We start from the raw sequence: 26855 nt of genomic DNA, 5'->3' as shown, positions 1-26855 counted from the left end.
ATGATGACAATGTTTTACAACTTGATAGGTTTTGAATTATATAAGGGTATTCACTTGTCAAAAGCCAGCAAATGGATACTAAAGATTTGTGCATTTTTTATATATAAAATTTACCTCAAAAGAAAAAATTGTAAAAAATATTGAACTCTTGCTAATGATATGAATGCTGAAGCACTTAAAGGAAAATATATCAATGTCTACGATTACTTTCACCAATGAATATATCAAAAATTAAGATGTATTAGTAGGTGGATAAAGGGCTAAATAGATGCTTGTAATAAAACAAGCAAAATAAAAAAGTTACTGTTAGAATCTAGGTGGAAAATATTCAAATTTCACAGTAAAATATTTTCAAGTTTGCTGAACATTTGAAAACTTTCATAATAAAACATAAGGGAGAAAAATTAATATCTTGGCTCTAAGAAAGTCTGAAGTCTAAAAGGGACCAGAGTAGGCTGACTGGATCTGTTTATACCTCATCCAAAACCAACAAAGAACCAGTATGGAATGGGAATAGGCAAGAGCAGTATGTCAGCTCATCTCATTTCCACTGCCTCCAATTCCCCCCAGCACCCCCAGCACCTCAGGTTATGTTGATTCTCCCACCTGGAGGGTCTACTTTGCCTGGTTATCCAGACATTCTGTGTGTGTCAGGCAGTCAGTATGCAAAAAGTTACAGCTGTCCACTATACCACTCCCAACTCACACAAACATCACACTCCAAACAAACAAGCTTACAAGCTGACACACTTGCCCATATTCCCAGTCTCCTCACTGGCTCCCACATTGTTGCCTCAGTCTCTTTAGCCCACAGTCAGTTTGGGATTCAGTGCTCCCATAATCACCACTGGGTTTCTGGGATTACCCTGCCCCTTTCGATTCCGGCTCTGAAAAGCTCTAGTTGAAAGGGCAGAGTTTCTGTTTTGGTTCAAGTTATCTCATCAGGTTTCTGTGGTCACTCTCCCAGTTGGTGCCTGTGGCCCAGCCTATAACATAAATAGATGGTGACTGCTGTACCAGAATTACCTCTAGGATAGGCAGCTTAAAGAAGAGGGCTACAAAGGGTCCTTGACTTGGAAAGCATGAGGCTGAAAAAAGGATTAAGACAGTAGAAGCTACATCTAAAGAGGCTGAGGTCAAGCCACACAGTTATACAATATATTTAAGTCCCTACAATGTGCTAGGCACTATTGCAATCCAGTGGTGAACAAAACAAATACAGTCTCTGACCTCACAAAGCTTACATTGGTGGGAGAGGTAGTAAATAAACACTAAAAAAGAAATATATAGAAATACATATACATATATATTAAATTCATTATGACAAAAGAGATCCAATATTAAGGAGGTCCACTTTAGACTGGGTGGGGAGAGAATGTCTCTCTGAAGAAGTGTCATTTAAGCTGTGACCATGTGAAGTGTCAGGGATAGAGATGGACAAGATGGAGAGCAGAAGATGTGAATATTTGTGAGAGAGATGAATGTTCAAAGAAGGGAAGAGAGCTTGTTTGCCTGTAGCAGCATGAAAAAGGGAGTGTAAGTTCTTGGATAAGGTTTTAGACAAGTGAACATGGGCCAGACCTTTGCAGTACTACTCTGTGTTAAGGCCTCTGGACTTAAGTACAGTGGGAAACCACTGGGTTTTAGGCAGAGGCATGAAGTCTTCCTGAGTGGCATCTGCCCCAGAAATGGCTCCAGGTCTGGGTACCAAGTCTTCTGGAACAACACAAGAATGTCAGCTCCAAGAGTTCAGATTTTTATCTCTATTGCTCGCTGCTCTATTCCCATGCCTAAAATAGCAGGAACTTGGTATACATTGAGTAACCAGTATTGTCTCTAAGGACAATAGGCCTTCTTTACGACTGCAGATTTAGCTCATACTCAGTTTCAATGGCTCTGCTCTCCTCTAAGCATCTAACTATGGTTTCAGCATCATAGAAAAGAAAGCTTCACCAAAAAGAAAGTTTAACCCTCAAGCATATATCCCAAGAGCCAAAAGCTTTTTAAAATAGAAGTCTATCTATTTGGTGTTTTGGTCACAACAGTCTTGTTGGGGAGGGAGAACAATGGTTTCATATAGTGTATATAGTAAGTATTAGGAAACCTACAGTTGCAAGTAAGAAAAAATGCAAATTGTGAAGGAGTGGTAGGAGAGTATTGGTAGAAAGCTGAAAGTTAATGGTTCATGTAAGTAAGAGTTCAGAGGTAGATCTCCAGCCAAGATGTTCAGGCATTGTCATTAGGATCCTGTCTCTTCCCATCCATGCTCCAATTCCCCTTACAGGCTTTATTCTCAAATAAGGTCTTCCCAAATGGTCATAAGGTCAGCTGGTAGTAGCTCTGGGTATACAGACTACCAGTCTAGCAACCCTAGTAAAAAGAGAATGCCTCTTTCCCATAGTTTTAGTCACTCTATTGGCTCTGATTGGCCTGATTTGGTTTACATATCTACTCCTGAACCAATCACTGTGACCAAAGGAAGGTACTAAACTTTGTGGCCACAACTAGATGGTTTTCCCACCACTGAAGCAGGGGAGAGCAGTCAACCTCACCTGAAACCCACGTACAGAGAGGGGTCATTCTCTAAGGGAAAACCAAGATGCTAATGCCAAAAGAAAGGGAAGCGAATGTTGGGTAGACAAGTAAAAAGCCAACTACATACTGTTAAGAATCATTTCTATGCGAAAAAATATGGAAGGCAGAGAATGACTAATAAACAATTGGTTTTTTCAAAGGAACACACATATGATAGGAGTAAAAACCTTTAAATAACAGACTCTATGTATATAAACTTCCTGCTATTTTCTCAAGGTTCAGCTGGGTGCAAATTTCAAGTGAACACTCCAATCAATGCATGCACTTGGAAAAAAAACCACAGCTTTCAATTTATGTTTATCCTGACATGCGACAGGAAAGCAATAACCATTTATAAAAATTTTATGCATTTCTAAGGAATTTTTAAATTAATATTTTTAAATTAAGCTGAATATTGTTACAATGTGAAAAGCTAAATGTGGCACTTATCTCAAACTGCTATATGCTATCTGCATAGTATTAAGAATTACTTGTGTTTTGGACCACTTATTTACTTAATCAAAAATGTACTCAGTTTTGAGAATCTTTATACTTAATCAAAAGCTTCAAAAATCTTAAGAGTAAATCTGGCTGAACCAAATATGAGAACATTGAAAAATGCTAATTGCTGTGAAACATTATTGGAATAATAAAGTAGACCTTGAAACAAATTCTACAATAATGAAGTCATTCTTTAAAGAGAATGACTGAAACTGAAGAGGAAAAAAAAAAAAAAAAAAAGAACTGATTAAGGAGAACTACAACTACCAGATATGCAAAATCAGTAAGCTGCAATCAAGATGGAAAAGCATGACAGAGGAAATATAATACAACTTTTGAGTCTTGCGATGCTAGTAACAGGGAAAAGTATTAAACACATTGAGTAAAACCAATAATATACTATTAACGACTATTAAGATTTGCAAGAATAGTATGTCAATATAGCTGAAAACAACAAAATAAGCTCAACTTTAAGCTTCCATAAAAGGGTGACTAAGAAAGAGTTAAGACTAAGTAATCAATAGTCTTATTAATTGCTATATCACCAAAGCCTAGAATAGTACCTGGCATACAGTGGACATTCAATGTGTTTTGTTCAAATAAAAAACAGAATATGTAACCATTCTGCCCAGTTACTTTCATTAATTAAAAGAGAACAATTTGGCATATCATTTGGTGAATCCATTCACTCTTTTGTCTTTTTTTTTAAATAGGCTTCATGCCCAGTGTAGAATCCCAACATGGAGCTTGAACTCACCACCCTGAGATCAAGACCTGAGCTGAGATCAAGAGTTTGATGCTTAATCAACTGAGCCACCCAGACACCCCTCATTTGGTGAACCCAATACAGAATTTACGTGAATGTGAAATTACAATTAACTATACCCAGTAAGATTCTGCCAGTCATATGTTGGGGTATATAAGTTTTCAGGTCTGAGAAAGTAACAAAAATCATACCTACTATTTGTATTTCGTAGACTTTTATGACTACAACCAAGATTCTATCTGTATTGTTTACAGAATACCAAGTTCTATGTTAGGTTTCCCCTAAAGGCATATTCTGAGACAAGGACTGAATACACATTGTTTACTTGAAATAGTGACCTTGACAGGGAAATGAAAATACAGAAAAGTAAAGGCAGCTATTACAGGGTGCATTATTTAAGCCAACTACCACAATGGACACCACAGGGAAGCTCTGTAATTATTCCAGTAAAGGGGTGAGGAGCCTGGTATTTATACCTCTATAACCATAAGTCACTGGGTTAAGGGCCATCGCCTAAGGAATACTACTTCTCACATACTTTCAGCCTGCACAAACATGTAGACAAACTGAGTTTTGGTAGCCCAAAGTTAGCCCCCAACAAAGATGTATTTGCTGGCCCTTAAAAATCAAGCGGGCATGCCTGGAAATACTAAGAGAATCTGAAAGGATATGAGTGTGGCACTCATAGTGTCTGCTACAAAAGGCAAGAAATGGCAATTGGTATATGAACGGAAAAGCCTCTAGAGTAAAAAGAGACGATAATAAAATAAAACTGTAACTTCATAGCACCATGCTAAACAGCCTACTACTGTCCACACTCAATAAATCACTGCTGCTTGATGGAAGAGTGGATAAATGAATTTAAGACCGAGCTATCCAGGAACAGATACACCAGAACAGCACACATAGCCAAAGCAGCCCACTTGCACTGAGCTCTGAATTTTATTTTTGAAAGTTCACTCTTGACAACCTAGCTATGAGGGGATGGTTCTCACATAGGACTTTTTTTTCTAACAAATAGTTATATACTCCATTTAGCCATAGAATGCCAAAAATAAAGATGATAAACACTAACAATTTCTCCTAATATAAATACAATTATAAAGTCAACTAAAAATCTAAAATAAAAAAGAATCTCGAAAGAAGTGCAGTCATTTAACTTCTTATTCTCTGCATATCCTAAATCTCCCACATTCTTTCTCAAAATCTAATGGCATTTCAAGACTAAATTTTTAACCCAGATTTCACATCTTATTACATACAGTCCTACAGCTAAATTTTGCTTTCAAAAAACTTTTTAAGTTTACTTATTTATTTTTGAGAATAAGAGAGAGAGGCAGAGAGAGAGGGAGACAGAAAATCCCAAGCAGGCTCCACGCCATCAGCACCAAGCACAATTTGGGGCTCAAATTCCTAAACCTGAGATCATGACCTGAGCCAAAACCAAGAGTGGGACACTTAACGGACTGAGGCACCCAGGCGCCCCCAGAAATATTGTATATGCCAGTTCAATATTCTTCAATTAGAGGTGAATTATCAATTCTGATATATGTTTGGTGTTTTGTTTTTTGTAAATTAAGCTAGAGACACAGGAAGTAAGGTATTCTTTGTTTTCCAAAGGGGATCAATCTGAGGTTTATTAAAGTTGATAATGAGTCCTTTAGAAAAAGCAGAAATCGAGTACAGCCCCAAGATTCGAAGATGCCGCCCAAGGGAAAAAGCCATTCCGGGAAAGGGGGGAAAGGGAGAGCAGCCTTTGGGAGTGACAGTTCTGACAAGAAGGCTCAGGATCCCAAAGGTAGTGGCAATGCAGTAAAGGTCAGACACATTCTGTGTGAAAAACATGGGAAAATCATGGAAGCCATGGAAAAGTGAAGTCTGGAATGAGATTCAATGAAGTGGCCATACAGTATAGTGAAGATAAAGCCAGGCAAGGGGGTGACTTGGGTTGGATGACCAGAGGTACCATGGTGGGACCATTTCAGGAAGCAGCATTTGCCTTGCCCATAAGTGGGCTGGATAAGCCTGTGTTTACAGACCCTCCGGCTAAGACAGAATTTGGATATCATATTATTATGGTTGAAGGGAGAAAATAAAATTGTACGCAAGACTGGAAAAAAAAAAAAAAGAAAATCAATTCTGGGCAAGAAAGTTAAGGTAAGCAATATTATATGAAATTGAAACCAAAGACAACTCCATTTTTATAAGTTTAATAAGCACCATATGTCAATTCATATATGCTACTGTTTTTCTTTTAAGGAAGATACCTTATATTTATAAACTTTTGAATTGTCTGGATATGGGGAGGTGTAAAACTTACTCTCATTTAGATTGATCAAGAATTGCTTCTTTTGATATCAGAATGAAATTTCCCTTTAGGCTGTGAATCCAGTTTGGATGAGAATAATGACATACTCACCTTAAGACATTGCTATTTCTCAAGGACATTGCCATTTCCTATTTACCAGGAAAGTTAAAAAATTTAGAGATTTAAAACCCTAACATAAACTGAATGATAATATTCTTCATCCTCCCCAAATTACCAACTTCTACCTAATCGCCATCAGTATAACAATATTACATTTGATGCACTCGTTACAGTACGACATTCCTAAACATTTACATTCCTAAACATCCTTGAAGATTCATTCTTAATGATTGACCTTGTGCTCCTTAAAATATTTTACTCTGCCTAAATTCCAACTTTAATTTCTTCTCCCTGAAACCAAAGAATCTTACCACACCATCCATCCCCAAGTTTTAAGCATAATTGGCCCTAAATTCATAGTAAATGATAAGAAAGAAAGTACTATTAGGAAAATCATGATGATACAATCCTAATGTATAATTATCTCATCAAATAAATAAATAGAAAAGGTTCCATACTTTTCTGGAGAAGGCCCTATTCAAAAAACATCCTGCAAACAAATAAGGCTATAATTAATCATTTTTCTTAAGGGACTCCAATATACCCAGAAGCAATTTGATCATCTGATAGCTTAATAGGCAAAAGCCCAGAACCTGATTGTCTAGCAGCTAGAACTAGTAGTGGAATCTAATTCAATAGCTCAACAGAAGATAGGACTACTAATCTGGCTCTAAGCTTTCAGGTAAATAGATTTTGGTGATTTTACAAAGAACCTCAACTGGTCCACTACAATAAGATGTCTTCCTATGGTTACAAAGCTAGTTATTGTCTTTTCAAAAGTGTTCAGAGAATGTTGATAAAATGATTTTATAGGACAAAAGTGAGTTCATCAAACCTGCATTGATACGCCACCCCTTTAACGCCTCCTTTTGTTAATCTACTCTAGTATAATGGTCTCCTGCTTTAACTAGGCTCCCTTTCTCCAGCCCTTCACTGCAAAGAACTAGTATATAGTATTGGCTTTTTAATTCATATGGTCACTAATGGTTTTGACAAGCAGGAATCTAAAGCATAATCATCCTTTGAGTGAACCAATAAAAATGAGTTACTGGATGTATAAAACCAAAGATTACAGCAAAGATCAATGTGCTGTAATCAAGGTGAATTGTTCCATAGACGCTACTAGAAACAGTCTTCAACTGTGTCCAAACCAAATGTATTACAAATCAGAACAGAATCACTAACATCAACTTTCTTCTCTTAAATAGAAAAATAGGCCCAAGATTAAAATGTTACAATTTTTAGTTCTTCAAAATGAATTATGAAAATTATTTGTTAAAATGCATGCTGCTGTCTTACGTGTGACCTTAACAGTTCTCACTCTGACAAGTCTGTGAAATAGAAACTAAGGCTGCCTCAGCCACATTTTAGACCTACCCAATCAGATTCTCCAGGAGTGACACTCACTGACAGATCTTTAGGCTGTGGCTAACTTTTGTTGTCACATCATGTCATCTACTTCTGTTCCTCTATCTAGTATTACATTCACATTAACATTTCTGAACACCACATATTCTCTAAGCACTGTGCTATATACACTTTTACATACAGTTTCATATACATTAAGATCTGGATTGACATTTTAATATTTAACAACTTTGATATGATTCATAAGACACAAACAAAATGTTTTAATATTAATAGGAATATACTATAACTTACAGTGTTACTTATTTAGTTCAATACTGACAGTGCAGGTAGGCTTGCTTCAAGTATTAAACAATTATGCTACTGTTTAACATTTCAAGCTAAAGCTATCAGCATTAGTTTAATAATCCAGGCTAAAATTGTCTTCTGCACTACAAGTAGGAGATTCCATTTAAAGAATAATTGTCATAATTCCATTTCCTGAATTCTTCTAATACTTCCAATATTTCTTCAAATATCTGAGCTTTAAATATTGATTTCCCAAACTTATCAAATGTGATAAAACAAGTGAATATTGAAGATCAAACTAAAACACCATTTGGAGGTGATTTTTGTTTAGACTATTTCCCTTAACTTTCAGAAAGCCTCTGCGCATAACTGAAAAATCCTGTTTTTTTGTTTTTTTGTTTTTTCCTGTACCATGTGTTAAAGTTTAAGTGCATTACACAATTGAATTGATTGACAATTTTTAGAAGATTAATTAGCATCCCAACAGAAATTTAACAGAACTTTTCATTAATACCTTAATCTTGATAGTACCAATTTCCCTCTCAACACTTTGCACTCCCAGAGATGGCTTCTAAATACAGAGCCTCTATTTACTTAATGGAGCTTTGCACCACTGAGAGTAGCTCTGTGGGGTGCTGGGGAACTCAGAGAAAGACGTGAAATGGGCTGCTTGCGAATAAGAATGCAAAGTAGGCCCTCTCAGCCTTGCAGGTTTCCAGCACTATGTGTCCCTTACCCTGATTGCAACTTCAGCAGAGTGGAGTGGTTTGTTTGTTAAAATAATGAATAGTAGATGGCATCCATTTTAGTGGAAAGTTTTAATTTGTGATTCCCTGAGGCTGTGTGAAATAAAACACTCTTATTTATTCCCGTAAATGAAGCCAAATTGCTTCTGGAATTTCTTCTGAGAAAGACCATCTAAGAACACTGATTTGACATATTAGTCTGTGAAATAAAACATTTAATGAATGCACTTTTGTAGTGAACATTATTTCTATGAAGATTATTTTTATTTCTGAAGTATGTTCTTATCTGATTAAGTTTTTGCTTTTAAAAACGGATGAAGTATATCATGAGTTTTAAGCTTGCCTCAGAAGCTTAGAAAATAAAAATCCGCCTATTCTGTCTGATTTTACATCTCTTTTATTTTATTTTTTTAAAGTAAGCCCTACTTAGGGCCCAACATGGGCTTGAACTCAGGACCCTGAGATCAAGAGTCACATGCTCTACTGACTGAGCCAGCCAGGCATCCCTAATTTTACATCTATTTTAGTTAAAATACCAATTATTTCTGAAAGCAATTATTAGCACCAAAATAACACCTTATTAATAAATTTCAATAAGCAATTTAAGTGCATTAAATAATAATGTGTGTTTGGAAAGAGGAACTAAAGTTTATCCTTGCAAATTCTAGAAAGAGAAATATGTTAAAAATCAGTAATTTTAAGGTTAGAGAAAGATTTAAATTGACCAGGAGAACAAAGCATTTCAAAACTCTCAAATACTTAAGAAATCTGTATGATAAACACTTGATATGCAATTTATTAAATCTTATCTCAATGATTATAAAAAATACTTGGTTAACCCATTCCTTATACCTGAAATAAATTAAACAGTATTTACTTAGTGATAAAGATACTCATGTACATTTTAGAAAATTACTAAGCGCCTGGTACAGCTCAGGTACTGTTGTAAATCCCGACAAACTGCTGAGCACAATCACTTATAATCCCTGTCCCAGTGGAACTAACAACCAAAGGCAGGAGTGGGGAGGGGTGGGAGGACAGAAAATAAACAAGACAGCAAATAATTAAATAAAATAATGTCAGATAGGTAAAGGGTTAGAAAAAAAATAAAATTGAGTAATGGATAGAAAGTGAAGGGGAAAGTTGCTGAAGGAAGGCTAACATCGTTACTTCTAGGGTGGTGACTGAGCTGACACATCCGTGGGAAAATGGGGACATTGCAAATCCAAGTTGAGAACAGCTTACCTGTAGACCACTAGTATATAGGAATAGAAATCTAACATAAAAAAACAGACCTTCCCCTACCATTTATGGAGTCCAGGGCAAGAATACAAATGAAGGCTCACATACGACAGGCCTTATATTTATAAGTTCTAACTCGAGATAACAAGCTGGTAAAGGAAATATATTCCAACCTCTTCCTTTGACAATATTACCTTCACCAGAATGTAGTAATATGAGTGAGCAGTCTGCCTTCAGCTCCTGACCTAGCCTCCTCCTCTCCTCGGGCTCAAGTCTATACTGTAAGGAACCTTACCCACCCACATGTGTATACCTTATGTTTAACTTCTTGGAAGTATTCAACACTGAAACAGCCTTTTACCTTGGTTTCCACATCAACATTTTTAGTTTTCCACAAATTTCTTTAACAATTCTTCTGCCTCCACTCATGCTTTAAATATTTTATTTCTTAAGGCTCTGTTTTAAGTCCTATCCTTTATTACTTTGCACATCTTCCCTACGTGACCTAATTCATTTCCAGGACTTATTGTCAGCAGGCCTGTATCTATTTCCCTAATGCCGTGTTTTTCCCTAAGACTGTTTGATAATTACACCTGGAAGTCTCTCAAGTCCCTCTACTCAACATGTCTAAACTGATTTATTTTTTTCTCCCCCAACCTTGTTCCAATCTTTCTCTGCTTCTGTAAATAGCACCCTTCCTATCCAAGTTGCACAAGTGAGAAATTTGGGAATTCTTCACATTGCCCTTTTCTTTACTTCCTTTCTCCACATCCAATCACTAATTCTACCAGTTCCATTTCCCCAGTATCTCTCAAATCTATCCATTTATCTATGACCCCTAAGGCCACTATCTATATTGTTCAAACCACTATTAATTCTTTCCTTGACTACTGCAACAGCCCCTAGCCTTATGCTTCTTAAACTTTTTCATGTCATGGGACAGGGAGAGAATAACATGGTAAGATACTCTGAAATGAACTGTCAAGGATCTGGAGGTATCTATTTGGGCCTTAATAAAAAATACACAATTGCTTTTCTCATAGTATGTAATTTTGAAAAATAAACACAAAACAGAGACCATGTTAAACACTGAACTTATAATAAATATCAAGTATAGGGGCGCCTGGGTGGCTCAGTCAGTGAAGCGTCCGACTTCTGCTCAGGTCATGATCTCACAGCTCATGAGTTCAAGCCCCGCATTGGGCTCTGTGCTGACAGCTCAGAGCCTGGAGCCTGCTTCAGATTCTGTGTCTCCCTCTCTCTCTGCCCCTAACTCACTCACATCCTGTCTGTGTCTCTCTCAAAAATAAATAAACAAAAAATAATAATAATAAAAATAAATATCAAGTATATTTTTCAAAAGTTTAATAGGAATTTTCAGTAAGCTTTCCTTCATAAACATAATTTTTTTTAATATAAGATTTTCTGCTTAAAATGCCTACTATCACTTCCTGATCAAGGCCTTTAAGGATGTTCTCTTTAAACTCTTGATAGTCATGATGAAAGAGAAACTTCGCTCACAAAAAGAAATGAAAAAAGTGTTTAAATACTTTCAGAATCATTTTAAAATTTGCAACAGTTGAAATATTCAAGACTCTAACAGTTCTTCCCTTTTAAATGCAAATGTGATGTTCAAATTTCTCGTGATAATATGAATGAATTTTGAAACCAGTTGAACGTTTTCACATCAAATATTTCAAAAACAATGGAGATTTTATCTGCAGGACACACAGGCACCATCAAAGCAGCTGCCTTGCAGCTAGCTCAGCTGAGGGAGTAAAAAATAAAACATGAGTTATCTGCAAACAGAAATGTCAGTTATATGTAATGTCAGAGAATGCTCTGGAGCTGCACCTGCCTCTACTCCCCTCTCAAAGGCCTATCTTCACCATCCACATTGTGAATGCCTAGAACAGCAGCTCCATTGCCTGCAAAAGACTTAGGATGAAGATGTGGGGAGCAGAAAATATGGAATAAACTCAGATATTTGAGAAATGCATGAATTTGGGGAGCTGCTCTCCAGCAGTGTCACTGAACTGCTAAGGAGTTGGCTATCCTCTGTGTACTGCAGTTTTGAATACAGTACACCAGAAAACTATTTCTGAACTTCCTGGAAAGAATAACGTTTGATCAGGTTGGGCTAGTTTGGTTCTAGGATAGGCAGTAAATATAGCACTTTCTAGGTATACAGCTCAACCTGAATAGACAGATGAATAATGAACAATTGTTGGTTGCAATGCAAACAACCATTCCCTGCTTTGCTCCTCGTGGGAGTCCAGATTTTTCTTCTGCTTGGGAGCTCCTACTTCTCAAAGCCTATGATCCCACGAGTCTTCAATATAAGTTATACAAGATATTTGCAACCTCAAACTTCCTATGTCCTATTGCTTATTCAAGGGTACAGCTGCCAAGGGCTTTTAGTAAAAGAAAGTTCCCTGCTCATCTGAAATAGCTCCCAAAAGAGACACTCTCTGCCATTGTACTGGAGTATGTATGTCATATGAAAAATGAAACTGCTAGAGCCTATATTCTCAATGGAGGTGATATCTCCTCTGAGGGGATGAAAATTGGGGAGAGGAAAAAAAATCATATTTTCTATGTATAAAGCATAAAATAGACATACAGTATATAAACAGATATGCACAATACCTGTGGTATTAAGACTTGGGGGGGCATTGAGAAAAAAAATCTTAAAAGGCTCCTTAAGGGAGCAATATAATGAAAAGGTTGAGAAACACTGTTCTAGAGCAATGGCAGATACCACCAAAGGCAGAAGACAATAATGGAAACTAAATTATTGATGCTATCATTAAGTTTTTGAGTCAAAGTTTATGACACCTAAAACCTGTTCTAGCTCTTGACTTTCCATTTAACTAAGCAAATATATTCCCTTTACTGTTGAAGCTATTTTGTATTGTTTCCTGTAAGTCATAACAAATGTCATATTAACTGACAAAATATGGAACTCTTTATCTAATTACATGGCCAATGCAACAGAACATTAAAGTGGAACTATTTTAGTCTGTCTCTGTTAAGCCTTCATGAATATAGGTGCCAGATATCCTCATAACCAAAGGGAGCCAAGTAAGATGAGAACCCCATGCAAAAAGAGGTGCCTGGGTGGCTCAGTTGGTTGAGCATCTGACTCTTGATTTTGGCTCAGGTCATGATCTCACAGTTGTGAGACTGAGCTCCACATCGGGCTCTGTGCTGAATATGGAGCCTGTTTGGGATTCTCTCCTCTCTCTGCCCCTCCCCGGCTCTCTCTCTCTCTCTCTCTCTCTCTCTCTCTCTCTCTCTCAAAATAAACACACATTAAAAAAAGAAAAAAAAAACATGCAAAGAGATAGTGGGAAATGGATTTCAAAACTCTTGGTCCTCATCCATGGATAGTGCAGAAGACAAAATTGAAGACAGGGGTGAAGGTTAAAGAATAGTCATTAGGACGTTTACATGAGGGTGGTTGGGGGAGAGTGCTCAGACTGGAGGGACTTCAAGGAGACCACCTTGTATGTATCTCTGGAAATCTGTGTAGACACAATAGACCTGGTAACTGAAGTTGACATGAAATTATGAGGCCCAACCTCCCATTTTCAACTCATGAAAATTAAGGAAGTTAAAGGGAATGCAAAGTAAAAATTGACATGAATTAAGATGGGTTCAGCACACCCCTTCCTCATTTCTCTGGGTTCAAACTGTATTACTTAGGAATCTTTGGTCGTAACAAAAATAGAACTTGACTCAAATGAAAAATGGGAATTTACCACCTCACATAATGAGAGGAGAGGAGAGGGGCGGGGAAGGGAGGAGAGGGGAGAAGAGGAGAGGAGAGGGGAAGGGACGGGAGGGGAGGGGAGGGGACGGGAGGGGAGGGGAGGGGAGGGGAGGGGAGGAGAGGGGAGGGGAGGAGAGGGAAAGAGAGAAGGATTGGACCTTGGGGATGACTAGATCCAGACATGAACAGCGCTGGGACTTCATCAGAAGCTAGTGAAAAGGTGCCAGGCAGATCTCCCCACCACACCCCACCCCAAAACAAAAAGCAGTCTGCAAGCAAATGGGAGAACTGACTTTAGTATCAATATCGTAAGTCCAAATCAGTGGATAAAATATAGAAGCAGAAATAATTGAGATTTCAAAATCATTGTAGGAAATCCACCTAGAAATGTATCTAACAAAAAAATGATAGAAGTATGTGTGTATGGGTGGATGAATAGATGGACAAATACACACTTGCTCAAGTGTGGCAAAATGTTAACATTAGAATCTTGGTAAGTATATAGGTATTCAGGCTCTGGGCTGATGGCTCAGAGCCTGGAGCCTGTTTCCGATTCTGTGTCTCCCTCTCTCTCTGCCCCTCCCCCGTTCATGCTCTGTCTCTCTCTGTTCCAAAAATAAATAAACGTTGAAAAAAAAATTTTTAAAAAAGTATATAGGTATTCACTGTAAAATTCTTTCTTTTCTGTATGTTTGATATTTTTCTAACAAAATGTTGAAGTGGGGCAGAGCAGGGCAGGGGGAATCAAGCAGGAGAATAGCACCATGGCTGTAATGATTAGTCCCTCAGCAGGATTCTAGTTCTAAACTGAAGGTACAGAAAACAGACCTTACAGTCCAGGCAAAGAGAGAACTGGCAAAAAGCTCTTCATTCATCCAGAGCATATAACAAATGTTCCTTGAATTTCCACTTGGTAGCATCCACTGAATTAAGATCAAGGTGTTAAAGAGAAATCAGAAATGACCTGCAGAGTAAATAGCATGAGGTTAAGAGATGACCATCCTGGTTTGGGAAATCAAGTAGAGAAATGACAGGTGAAAATGGTTATCTCATTGACTTAATCTGCTACTATTTAGTTATTAGTGCACTAAGCATCATTTTAAATGTACAAATAAAGCTCTGATTTCTCACTTGGACAAGGGAGTAGATGATGGTATCCTTTAGAGAGACAGAAAATGCACATGGAAAAAGATATCTGTGGTGGGTTACTTTTGCATTGACTTTAGGAATCTTGAAGTTTAGGTGTTTATGTTGCACCTAAATAAAGATGTCCAATAGGCTGGAAATTCAGGAAGTATTTGAGCATCGGGAGAGATCGGCAGTAGTCACTGACGTGTCATCAAGATACTGTATCATCCAGAGTGTATAGTGAGAAATGTTTCTTTCATTCTTTTATATCCATTCATCAAACTATCATTATTACTAGAATTACAAAAAAAAAAAAAAGAGATGTTTTTCAGTTTATAACTTAATTGCCAAATCCAAAGACCTTTGTGCAATCCCAAATGTGTTTACCTTACTTTTGTACAGCATTTATTGGGTTGGCTGGTCTTTAATTGGAAAGCTCTCCTCCAGTGATATTCTGATCACCATTCCCCTCACTTTCTGTTCCTTTTCTGTCTCTTACAAGAGTCTTAGAATTTGACATTTACAGGGTTTTCATCCTTGGTCGGTAAGCCTTCATTTCTAACTCCCAATTTTTCTAGTTAGGCTTCAGGTCAAACCGACTAAATAAAGCTTAATTAAAAGCTAGTTTAACACTAAAAATTGTGTTGATAGTACAACACAGGCAACACTATCCACCTTGAAGCTACATTGCCTTAGGTTCTACTAGCTTTTGAAATGCATAATTTTTTTTCCTATCTCTGAGCCTGTTTTCTCATGACCTTAAAATGGCAGCCAAAATATTTAATTTGCAAGGGTATTATTAATGATTACATTATAAATGTAAAGGATCTAAGTGCTCCGCACTCGATGCATACAATTAACACAATTCATAACTTCAGATGAATACAAATTATGCCAAGTTATAAATATCTACCTTACCTAATATTAACTTCTGTTCCTGAGCACTCAGTCTACATAGTGTTATTCAGGTTACATGCGCTGGCTCGCTCAGTATTATTTCCCTTAGAATCTCTCATAGCGTCAGGGACTGGCTCAAATCAACAGTAGCAACTCCTTCCTTCCATATACCGCATTGAGGGAAACACATTTTCCACGGCTTCTTAAAGAAATCATTCAGTTTAGCTTAGAGGTGAAAGTGAAAAGTAAGCTTCGTCACAAAAACTGAGTCCAACTCTACTCCACCCGTCTGCAGGTCTCTGAGAGAAAAGGGAGCAGGGTCACAACAGTTTACGAAGCAGACTTGAAACATTAGTTTTTAACTTTCCCGCAAGTCTCTGACCGACCAACCGCACTGATACTCCGTCAAGCTCCGCGCCACTTCCGTTTGCGCATTTTAATTACGTCAGCATATCAGCTCTCGCGGTATCACCCGATGTTGAGGTCCCTTAATAAAGATCTCGCGAAATTTGTTCTACAGCTCCAAGCTAGCCTCACTTTCCCCCACCCCCAACCTGTCCTTCCTTTCCCGGTCTGAATCACAAAATTCTTCCCTCCCCTTTCTTGAGCTCACAGCTCTCCTCCTGTTTCCGATTTCAGGCCGGAACCGGAAGTTCAGTGGGCGGGGCCCGGCGGCGGAAAACGCTGCGGAGCCGGAGCCGGGGTTCGGCTGTGGCCACTGCCCCTGTCCCCGCCACGGAGCGCGGTGGCTTCAGGCTGAAGGTCGGTCCGGAGGCGGGTGGGCGCGGGTCTCCCCCGGAGTGTCCGGGTGGCAGCCTCCCCGGGCCCCCCGGGCTCCGCGAAGGATCATGTCTACAGCCTCCGCCGCTTCCTCCTCTTCCTCATCTTCGGCCGGTGAGATGATCGAAGCCCCCTCCCAAGTCCTCAACTTTGAAGAGATTGACTACAAGGAGATCGAAGTGGAAGAGGTGAGTGAGGCCCGGCACGGAGGCGCCTGTCTCCGCCTTTGCCTGGTCCCGACTCTTAAGGTGCCTCCCCGGCCTCTCTGATTCTCGGGGCCCTGCGGAGTCTACCCGGGAGTCCCCACCGAGGCCAGGTATAGAGGGGACTCTGCGTTCAAATGCTCTGGGAAGCTTTCTTTTTCCCTCATTTCGGCACTCTTGAGTTTGGTCTGTTACCGGAATTCGGTCATCTCAAACACCAAGATGAACTGGTGAGATGTTGTGGAGCACCAGTTCTTATATATGTAAATAGTAAATTCACCAAACACCATGACCGTTCTGGAGTTTAAGTTCACTAAGACTTGGTGTTCTTAAGGGCCAAAGTTTGTATTATGTTCGACTTCTAGCTCAGTGTCTGGTATGTAGTGTGTGCTCAATAAATACTTTTCAAATATATCATCATGTCTAATGAAGTGTCCGCCTCAGTACTGAATGCTTCTCAGTTTCCCCGATTCGACAGAGCAGTAGTCGTAATATTAAATATTCTGCCTTCAGTTGGACTAATTTGGATAACTCTTACCATTAGTAATGTAGACTACAGTGAAAAGATGTCTCAAGCAGCATATTCCGAAGAGAAACTTAGGATTTCTGTGACGACCGCAGTATAACAGAAATCGCTGTTAGAAAACCCAAATCCATTCTTTATTCTGTAGTAAGTTATTTTAGGGAAAGGTAGTAATATGCTTTTAATATATTGCTTCTTTTCAAATATACATAATAGATTGATTCTAAAAATCATAAAATGTAGAAAAGTAAAAACTGTGTCTGTTTTAAACACACACTTTAGAAAGTGTTCAAACTTTGGTTGAAAGTAATACTTATCATGGGCCACCTAGGTGGCTTAGTCATTTAAGCAATTGGCTAAGTGTCGACTTATGCTCAGGTCATGATCTCATGATTCCTGGGGTTCAAGCCCTGCCTGGGGCTCTGCGCTGAGAGTGCAGAGCCTTCTTCTGGATTCTCTGTCTGCCTCTCTCTCTCTCTCTGCCCCTCCCCCATTCTCTCCCTCTCTCAAAAATAAATTAATAAACATTAAAAAGAAAATACTATCAATTACCACTTACTCATTTTTAAAATTTATTAAATATTTTGCATTACATATGCCACAAAGAACAATGTGTGACCCATGTTACAAGCTTTCAGTGAATTATCTTTACTTTAAAAATCCAAAATTATTTTTAAATAGGGGCAAGCTAAAGTAGTCAGATAATTACCATTCAACAAATACATTTTTTTCTGTGCATATTTTGGAAGATTAATGGATTCCTAAATCATGTCTTTCTATTGCATAAGGTAATCACTGAGAACAATGTCATTTTACAAGATAACATAAACAAGGCCTTTGGAATTAGAGGGAGGTTCAGTATATCAGGTATACATACCACTTATTAGCCATGTGATGTGAAGCGAGCTTCCTAACTAACCCCTTTAAGCTTTATAGTTTCCTTAACTATAAAACAGGGATAATAATTTCTATTTAATTTTACCTGTATAACATCCTATTAGACAATATGATCAAATACCCAACACAGTACCTGACACTTATGACTAGGAAACTGAATTCCAGAGAACAGTAACCTGCTTTAAGGTCACATGCTAAAAGAAGAAGGACCCATGTTTTGAAAAGAGAGGGGAATTTATTTATGTGTGGGTGTGTGTTTTCTATTGAGGCTATGATAAATTCCTTTTTCAGAAATGGATAGTTGATCCAGCTTTCATGGCTAACTTTCTTTTTTAAGAATAAAAATTCAGTGAGTCAGTATAAAAGAATTGCAGTTTTTAAATAAGCATTTACGTCTACTCTGTGGCAAACTGCTCTGCTTGTAGACTACAAATTGTTATGTAATAATAACTTGTACTTCATGGTCTAACAAATGCTTCCACAGACTTACATCATTTATTCTTACAGCCTTCATTTTCTCACACTACTTTCTAAAGCATTTTACATTCTTCTTGGAAGAATGGAAGTTACTGAGGAGAGAGTCATCATTTTACTGCTCTTCCTGGAAAGCCACTTAACTTCTGATTAGGCTTTTATGTTTCTAAAGATTTTTCTTTCAGTTTAGATATTGTTTCAACCTTTTTTAACTATATTTAAGACATTCCTGAGGAGTAAATTTTTGTTTTCAAATGAAAATTTCTAGTATTAGCTGGTTCTCTAGTTTAGTTTTTATTTTTGAGTACCCAGTTTATTTTCACTTTAAAGATTGAATTCAGACCTTTCTAACGTTGAAAGTATTACATAATTCCCATTGTATTTGTGCACATTAAAACAGTGTTATATAATCCAGAGTGCACTATAGGCATTCAATAACTATTTCTTTTTTTTTTTTTTTTTTTAATGTTTATTTCTGAGACAGAGACAGAGCATGAGTGGGGGAGGGGCAGAGAGAGAGACACAGAATATGAAGCAGGCTCCAGGCTCTGAGCTGTCAGCACAGAGCCGGACGCGGGGCTCGAACTCACAGACCGTGAGATCATGACCTGAGCCGAAGTCAGACGCTCAACCGACTGAGCCACCCAGACGCCCCTTCAATAACTGTTTCTTAACTTAGATTTTACTTTTGGTTAAAATCATAAATAAGAGAAGAAAGATGGCTAGAAACAAAAAGTATTTTTATATTGCTTTCAGTATTTTACATAGTACAAATATGTTGCCTATAAATAAAATCACGTTCTGTATTTCCCAAATAACAGTGTAACTGAAGCAGCATTATACTGATTCAGTTAGAAACTATGTATGAAAACTACTCCAACCACAGGCCAAATATGTAGTCATTTAGTAGATATATATCTTTAAGGTATCAGCTGATTATAATCCATACATTCCTAATTAGTGTGGAACTTCCTAAATTCAGTTCTGATAGCAAATTATGTGAGACCTTGGCCTCAGAAACCTAGGTAGGTACTTAAAAAAAAAAATCACCTAGTTTTTACCATTCTGGGGCTGAATGTAGAGAACATTAGAATAAATTGTGAAGTATGTACATTGAGGACTAGGTTGCAAGAAGTGGTAAAGGCAGTGTGGTGTGGTAAAAAGTGTACTGGGCTGGGTATTTAAAAAATTTGGATGCCATACTCATTGTGCCATAATATATTTAAGTAACTTGGATCAGGTAATCTCATTTTTCTGGGTCTGATTTCTCATGTGAAGTGAAGGCCTGAACATGATTATTTAAAGTCTCTTCCAGGTCTGAAATGAAAACACATTTATTCCAGTATTAATGCTCTGTTTCCACAATAAGTGTCATATGATCTCTTGTGGAAGGTAGTTGGTAACCAACTAATCCTGGTTAGACAGGACAGATATCCCCATTTTACAGATATTGACAGTGGTCATAGAGATTGATTTACTAGAAACCTCTTGTGTAAGTAAATGGTAGAGCTGAGAATTGAATTTGAGATTTCTTACTCATGAGTCACTTACTCTTTCTACTAAGTTTACAGTGTTGCTTTGTTTCTTTCTGAAGCACTCTGACCAAACCTTATTCTGAAAATGGAGAAACAAAATACTGATTTCCTTTGCAGTAGTTGGTGCTACGCATGTAATGAACATTCTCTTTTGTGCACAATATTGCTAAGGTACTGTGGAAGATGAACAGAAGAATTCTAGGATTCTCTCCTTGAAATTTTTTATTATTAGGAGACTAGAATAAACACAGAACAGTTAATAATTAACATTTTCAGAACCACTAATTTAGAACTATGACTATAATGTAAACTGAGCACTGAAGCTATAATTTGAAAGTAGGGTTAATCACAGAACACTTTGTTGAATGGAAAAGAATTTGAAAATAGATTTTGAATAAAGTAAGCATCATAGATTGGGAAAGGCACAAAGGTGAATTGTCTTTACAGTTGTTCCCTCCCCTGCCCAGCATGCTTTTCCCTCAAGAACTTCACATGGCTGGCACCTCTCACCATTCAAGTCTCACCTCAGATGTTTATTCCACAGGGAAACTTTCCCTGAGCAACCTAGATTTTGTCACTTCTATATCCTTTGTGGCACTTACCAGTAAGCAAAATTGTGTATCCCGCAGCACAATGTAAGGTGCCTTATTCACACTTGTAACCCCAATGTCTAGCACCATGTTTTTCAATAAATATTTGTTGAATGAGTAAATGAAGTTATCACAACATAATTGTGAGGATTTAGTGCTCATCGAGTTCTTTTACATTGCATGTGATAAAACCAGAGGTTGCAGTAAGTTTGTGATTTGGCTAAGGCAGCATTTACACTAGAAATGAAATCTGATTCTCTTTCCAAATGTTGATTCCATTACTATTATACCTAGCAAATATGTTCATTTGGGGTAAAAAATGCTGTAAAGGGGCAGGTGCTGTAAGTAAACCATGTATTGGTGGGCTTCTACTAAAATGTTACAAAGACCCTATTTTTGGCATGGATGCTTTTTAAAAGGGAGACCCACAGTGTGGACCTCAAGTGTAATCTAAGCAAGGCACATATAATCACTGCATTGTTTATATGTTCTTAAGCTTCATTATAGAGACCTAAAGGTTTTGTTTTAAAGGGAAATCTAGAAAGAATTTTGGCCATGATATTTTGTAGTTTTTAGAGGTAAATGGGCATCTGATATTGGAGAAAAACCTTATTTATAGTGGTCTTCTTAAACTGAGTCTGTAGATTTGTTATACTCAGTATTTAATTGTGGGATATCCAAAATTATTAATAAACTCTTCATGTGAAACTTAATGATCATTGATTTCATTAGAAATCTGGAATTGTTACCACAGTAAAGAGATAGTCACACGATAACTCTTAAATTGTGCCTGTGTAGCTTAGAAGATGACATGGGCATGTATTTGAAAGAAAGGCCTACTAACTGTGTCAGGTGTCTATGGCAGGTTTTAAAAGATTGCACAAAAATTCAAAAGTAAGTTTGAATAATAAAAGCTTTACTTTCATGTTATCAGGTCTGTCTTGTCATCAGATGGCAGTTCTCCTCTGCCACAGTGTATTAATAGATATTGAAGTTCTAAGTTCTGTAATAGTTGGAGGCTCTAAGTTCTAACAAATAAATATATGATCTATGCTTGTTCTGTCATGTTCCAAATTTCTAGCCAGAGCAGTGGCAACATAGCCAGGATCCATTCACATAGTCCAAAGAGCAGGGCCAAACCAAAGTGACAACTATAGTCACTGAACTAAAAATAACATGAATTGGGGACAATTAAGAAGAATTATTTCATAGTAAATTAAGAACACAAGGTCATCCTTTCCCGTTTAGTGTAGTTCAGGTGGGTTTGTGTTTGTTTTTAATAACATGACTTGGATGAAAGAATAGTCTTCCATCCTGAAGAAATTAGCTTTTTTTTAAATTTAATTTATTTTTTTAAATTTACATTCAAGTTAGTTATCATATAGTGCAACAATGATTTCAGGACTAGATTCCTTAATGCCCCTTACCCATTTAGCCCACCTCCCCTCCCAAAACCCCTCCAGTAACCCTCTGTTTGTTCTCTATATTTAAGAGTCTCTTATGTTTTGTTCCTCTCCCTGTTTTTATATTATTTTTGCTTCCCTTCCCTTATGTTCATCTGTTTTGTATCTTAAAGTCCTCACTGACCCATGAAAAAATGCTCAACATCACTCATCATCAAGAAATTAGTTTTTAAAGGAGTTGCTTTCTTTAAACACACAAAATGAATTCTGATTTTGATACTTGTGCTTTTTAATACTAATTATATGGAAATATTTTACATACTATCTCATATTCTTCTGTTCTATTTTTATTTAAAAAATACATTTAAATCTGCTTTAAAATTTGAGATTAAAGTCGTGGACCCAAAATCACTACACCACAGGGGGAAAGATGCACATCATAAGAGAATTAATCTAAGAATAATTTAGAAAGCATTCATAAATTTAGAAGGAAATAATTCTAGGTGACTTCCCTTTTAAAACCAAAGTCCTCTTTGCATTCCTCTGTTCTTCTATTTTTACAGATGAGGGACTGTGAAAAATATCTAATATTTATTTCTAGGTTCACCGTTTTGTATGGATGCAAGTGATGGGGAGATACTTATAATTTAGATGTGTGCCCTTTTTAACACTCTTGGTGGAAATTGGTCTTTGGGGAAAGCAGTAAATTCAAAATAATTGTTAATGACAATGTGTCAAAGAAACTTAGGTTATTCAGATATGAATGCAATCCAAAAAGCATATTTGATTTGTGAACTTGAATTAGAAGTTAGATAGTAAGTAAAAAGTAACTTCCTTTCCTTGTTTTTAGTTTGAATATGAGGATTTTCATACCTCAGATGCCAGTGTGTCTCAATTTGCCCTCTATGTCACTCGTTTCTGTCAATCTGTGTTTCAAGAAAAACATTGGGTTGTTCACAAGAATCCCCCTTTTTCTTTCTTCATGCCCAAGATGGCATTTAGTGCTCTGGAAAACTTTGATAAGTAATATCCACAGCACGGGCGCCTGGGTGGCTCAGTTAGTTGAGCGTTGGACTTCGGCTCAGGTAATGACTCTCATCTGACTTCAGCTAAGGTCATGATCTCGCCATTCATGGGTTTGAACCCTGTACCCACAGCTCAGAGCCTGGAGCCTGCTTCAGATTCTGTGTCTCCCTCTCTCTTTCTCTGTACCTCCCCCACTCACACTATCTCTCTCAGAAATAAACATTTAAAAAAAAAAAAAGAAAAAATAATATCCACAGCAGTTGAGGGCTCACTGATCTATGTGATGGTTTCCACTGAAGTCCCTTGTTTCACCATTAGTTATGTTTTTAATATAACCTAATATTGTTCTCAAACCGGAATCACCTGCAGAGTTTCTTAAAACACAGATTGCTGGGCCCTACCCTCAGACTCAGTACTTTTGGGTTGGAACCTGGGGATTTATATTTTTCACAAATTTCCAGGTCATGCTGATGCTTTTGATCCATTTTGAGAGCCATTGGATTAATGCTTTTGCTGTTTTTGCATTTGCTTTCATTTTGGAAATCTTCCCTTGGCTTCTTGAGATACTCTTCTGGTTTGCTTGCTATATTATTGACTGTTCTTTCCAGTTTTTGCTGGTTCTTTCTCCTCTGTTTTCTAGATATAGAAGTTCTTCAGAGCTCAGTTCCAGTGCCCCATAGTATTTTCTGGTAATCTCTCATCCAGTTGATAGACCAGAAATAATCAACTAAATGCTGATGATTTGCCTGCCTGACTTCTCCTTGACTCATGTTTCTATTTTCTTTCTTGATATCTCCCCTTGGATATCTAATAGACATCTTAAACTTTGTATGACTAAAATACACCTCTGTGTTATTAAAAAAAAAAAAAAAAAATCTGCTTGCTCTGTTCTTTGTTTTCCTTCATTAAACTGTTGCCTAACCTAGACGTTATCCTTGATTCATCTCTTCCTCTCTGCCCCTCCTGCATACATGCATGCCATCAGCAAGCTCTTTTGACCCTACCTATAAAACATATCCTGGATCTGCCCGTTTTTCTGCACTGCCTTCAGCCTTGTCCTCACAGCTATTCTTTCTTACTTGGGCTGCTATTAGCCTTCTATCTGGTCTCTGTATATATTCTAGCTTCCCTAAAATCCATTTTTCACATAAGAGCTAGAATTATTTTTTTAATGTAAAATCGTATCACATCTTTCCTTCTTAAATTTCTCCTGTTGCTTCCTATTGCACTTAGACTGAAATCCAAACTCCTTTTTGTGATGCAGAAAGCCATTCAGGATGTAGATTCTGCCTGTCTCTCCAGTCTTATCTTGTATCTCTCTTCCCTTCTCCCACTATGCACCGCCCACACGAAACACTCCAAGTCTTTCTCTAGGTCATCACTAAAATGTCTTCTTTCTCAGTGTGGCTTTACAGGACGACTGTTTAAAATTGGGTGGGGGTAGTGCATACATGTGTGTACACGCACACAAGATTTTGTTCCTTTACTTTTTAGCACACTGGTTATTTACCAGATATTACATGTTTTTACTTTGTCTCTCTCCACAAGAATATAAGCAGTAGAAACAAAGATTATTGTTTATTTTGTTCACTTCTATATCTTGAGTGTCTAAGGTAGCACCTAATCTATAGCTGAGGTTGAAATATTATTGAATAGGGAATGAGGGTTTTTTTCCCCTTAGGGCCTTCAGATTAGTTGTTTCTTCTTTGTTGGTTCCTTGTATCATTCAAATATCAAGTTAGTAACCTCCTCAGATGGCCTTCCCATACTATCTGTCCCAAAGCTTCCACCAGTCTCTTTGTCCTATCATCCTCCTTTTTTGTTTTCTACATAGCATTTTTTTGCAATCTGATATTCTTCTTATTCATCTTTTTGCCTATTGATTATCTTTCCCCTCCATTAATTGAAAACACATTCCATGTAGATCATAGTCTTTGTCTTATTTATTGCTATATCTCTGATAAGCTAAATGGTAGCTGAATGTAGTAGATGTTCAAAAACTACTGATTTAAGGAGTAAACAAATGAAGTTCATTGTTTTCTTGGTATGATCCTTACCTTCACACCTTTGAAAGGAGAACTTACCCATTTCTCCCTTGCTTACTGACTAGGCCTTCCCCTTTGGCCTTCATTGATTCTCCAAAACTCAGCTGATCTCTGTATTTAGCTCCCTGTATTTGAGCTGTCTACTATCCCACAGCCTGAGATACAGGTTCCAACATTCTGCCCTAAAACAGCTTCCTCCCTATAGTCCAAGAGACTCTAATTTCAGTTTCTTCACTTTTCTTTTGGCAAGAATTTTTGGCAAGAGTTTTTTTGTTTTGTTTTGTTTTGCAGTTTTTGTTGTTGTTGTTGTTGTTGTTGTTGTTGTTATCATTTCCATATTCTGTTGGGAGAGAGAGAATCCCAAGCAAGCTCGGTGATGTCACCTTGGAGCCTGACACAGGGCTTGATCCCACAAACTGCAAGATCATGACCTGAGCCAAAATGAAGAGTGGGATGCTTAACCAATTAAGCCATCTAGGCCCTCTCCCCTTGCATTTTTAATCATGTGTAGCTTTTCAGGGTGGCTGAGCTGTATGAAGCTGCCCTCTCTTAAAAATCTCTTTGAGAAGTGGGAAGGATAAGTCCTTTCTGCCCTCAAATTCCTAAGCCTGTCCTGAATCTCTAAGCCTATCCCTGAAGGGGATGAGGTGTTTCTTTAACCACCATTATAGACTTACCTTTGGCTCACTTAAGCTAGTAAGTATTTAAAAAATTATTTAAGTACTGTTATGTTGTCTTGAATTTTTTCTCTACCTCACTTTTATTCCATGAAGGCAAAAGTCAATTTTTTTTTAATTTTTTTTTAACGTTTTATTTATTTTTGAGACAGGGAGAGACAGAGCATGAACAGGGGAGGGTCAGAGAGTGGGAGACACAGAATCTGAAACAGGCTCCAGGCTCTGAGCTGTCAGCACAGAGCCCGACGCGGGGCCTGAACTCACGGACCGAGAGATCATGACCTGAGCCGAAGTTGGCCGCTTAACCAACTGAGCCACCCAGGAGCCCCAAAAGTCAATTCTTTATATATATATATATATATATATATATATATATATATATTTTTTTTTTTTACTCTTAATATCTCTACATTTATGCCACTTGAAAAAATGGGAAGTCATTTTTTTTTTTTTTTTTTTTATATTGCAGTGTGATGATTTATAAGGAATATACATTTGGTCATCTGAATGACCAAACATAGGGGCACCTATGTGACTTGGTCGGTTAAGTGTCTGACTTCAGCTCAGGTATGATCTCATGGCTTGTGAGTTCAAGCCCCGCATCAGGCTCTGCTGACAGCTCAGCACCTGGACCCTGCTACAGATTCTGTGTCTCCTCCTCTTCTCTCTGCCCCTTCCTCACTCGTACTCTCTCTCAAAAATAAATAAACATTAAAAAAAAAAAAAGAATACAATTATAAAAAATGAATGACCAAATGTGTATTTCTGTCATATATACTTGGTCGTTGTCCACAGTTCCTCACTCACAGCTCCCAAAACTTTCCGAATTTCCTAAGGGAAGAAAAATTAAAATGTTTCTGTTTCTCTCTCTCGTTATGTTGAGGTTACTTTTACATTTACTTATTTTTTTGAGAGACAAAGAGACAGGGCACAACTTGGGGAGGGGCAGAGAGAGAAGGAGACACAGAGTCCAAAGCAGGCTCCAGGCT

The 26855-nt window shown here is 37.6% G+C and overlaps 1 protein-coding gene, 1 long non-coding RNA gene and 1 pseudogene across 11 annotated transcripts in view; 2 read left to right on the top strand and 1 right to left on the bottom strand.

Annotated features, from left to right (window-relative positions):
- LOC109499778 overlaps positions 1–16202 on the bottom strand; it is a 607757-nt gene extending 591555 nt beyond the window's left edge. Inside the window, exon 1 of the long non-coding RNA XR_006598032.1 lies at positions 15735–16202. This is a non-coding gene — a long non-coding RNA (uncharacterized LOC109499778). The remainder of the gene's footprint in view (positions 1–15734) is intronic.
- LOC101098385 lies at positions 5525–5937 on the top strand (annotated as a pseudogene).
- A 137-nt stretch (positions 16203–16339) lies between the features above and the next one.
- The window catches only part of MAP3K7 (mitogen-activated protein kinase kinase kinase 7), an 86008-nt gene continuing 75492 nt past the window's right edge, over positions 16340–26855 (top strand). For all 10 annotated transcript variants that reach the window (XM_003986380.6, XM_003986379.6, XR_006598030.1 and 7 more), the window contains exon 1: positions 16340–16681. In XM_003986380.6, coding sequence (XP_003986429.1) covers positions 16562–16681 — 120 coding nt within the window. In that variant the 5' untranslated portion in view covers positions 16340–16561. The remainder of the gene's footprint in view (positions 16682–26855) is intronic.

Source organism: Felis catus, chromosome B2 (assembly GCF_018350175.1).
Source record: "Felis catus isolate Fca126 chromosome B2, F.catus_Fca126_mat1.0, whole genome shotgun sequence".
Lineage (NCBI taxonomy): Eukaryota > Metazoa > Chordata > Mammalia > Carnivora > Felidae > Felis > Felis catus.
Note: the sequence above shows the minus strand (reverse complement) of the source record. Positions and strands in the feature narration are given on the sequence as shown.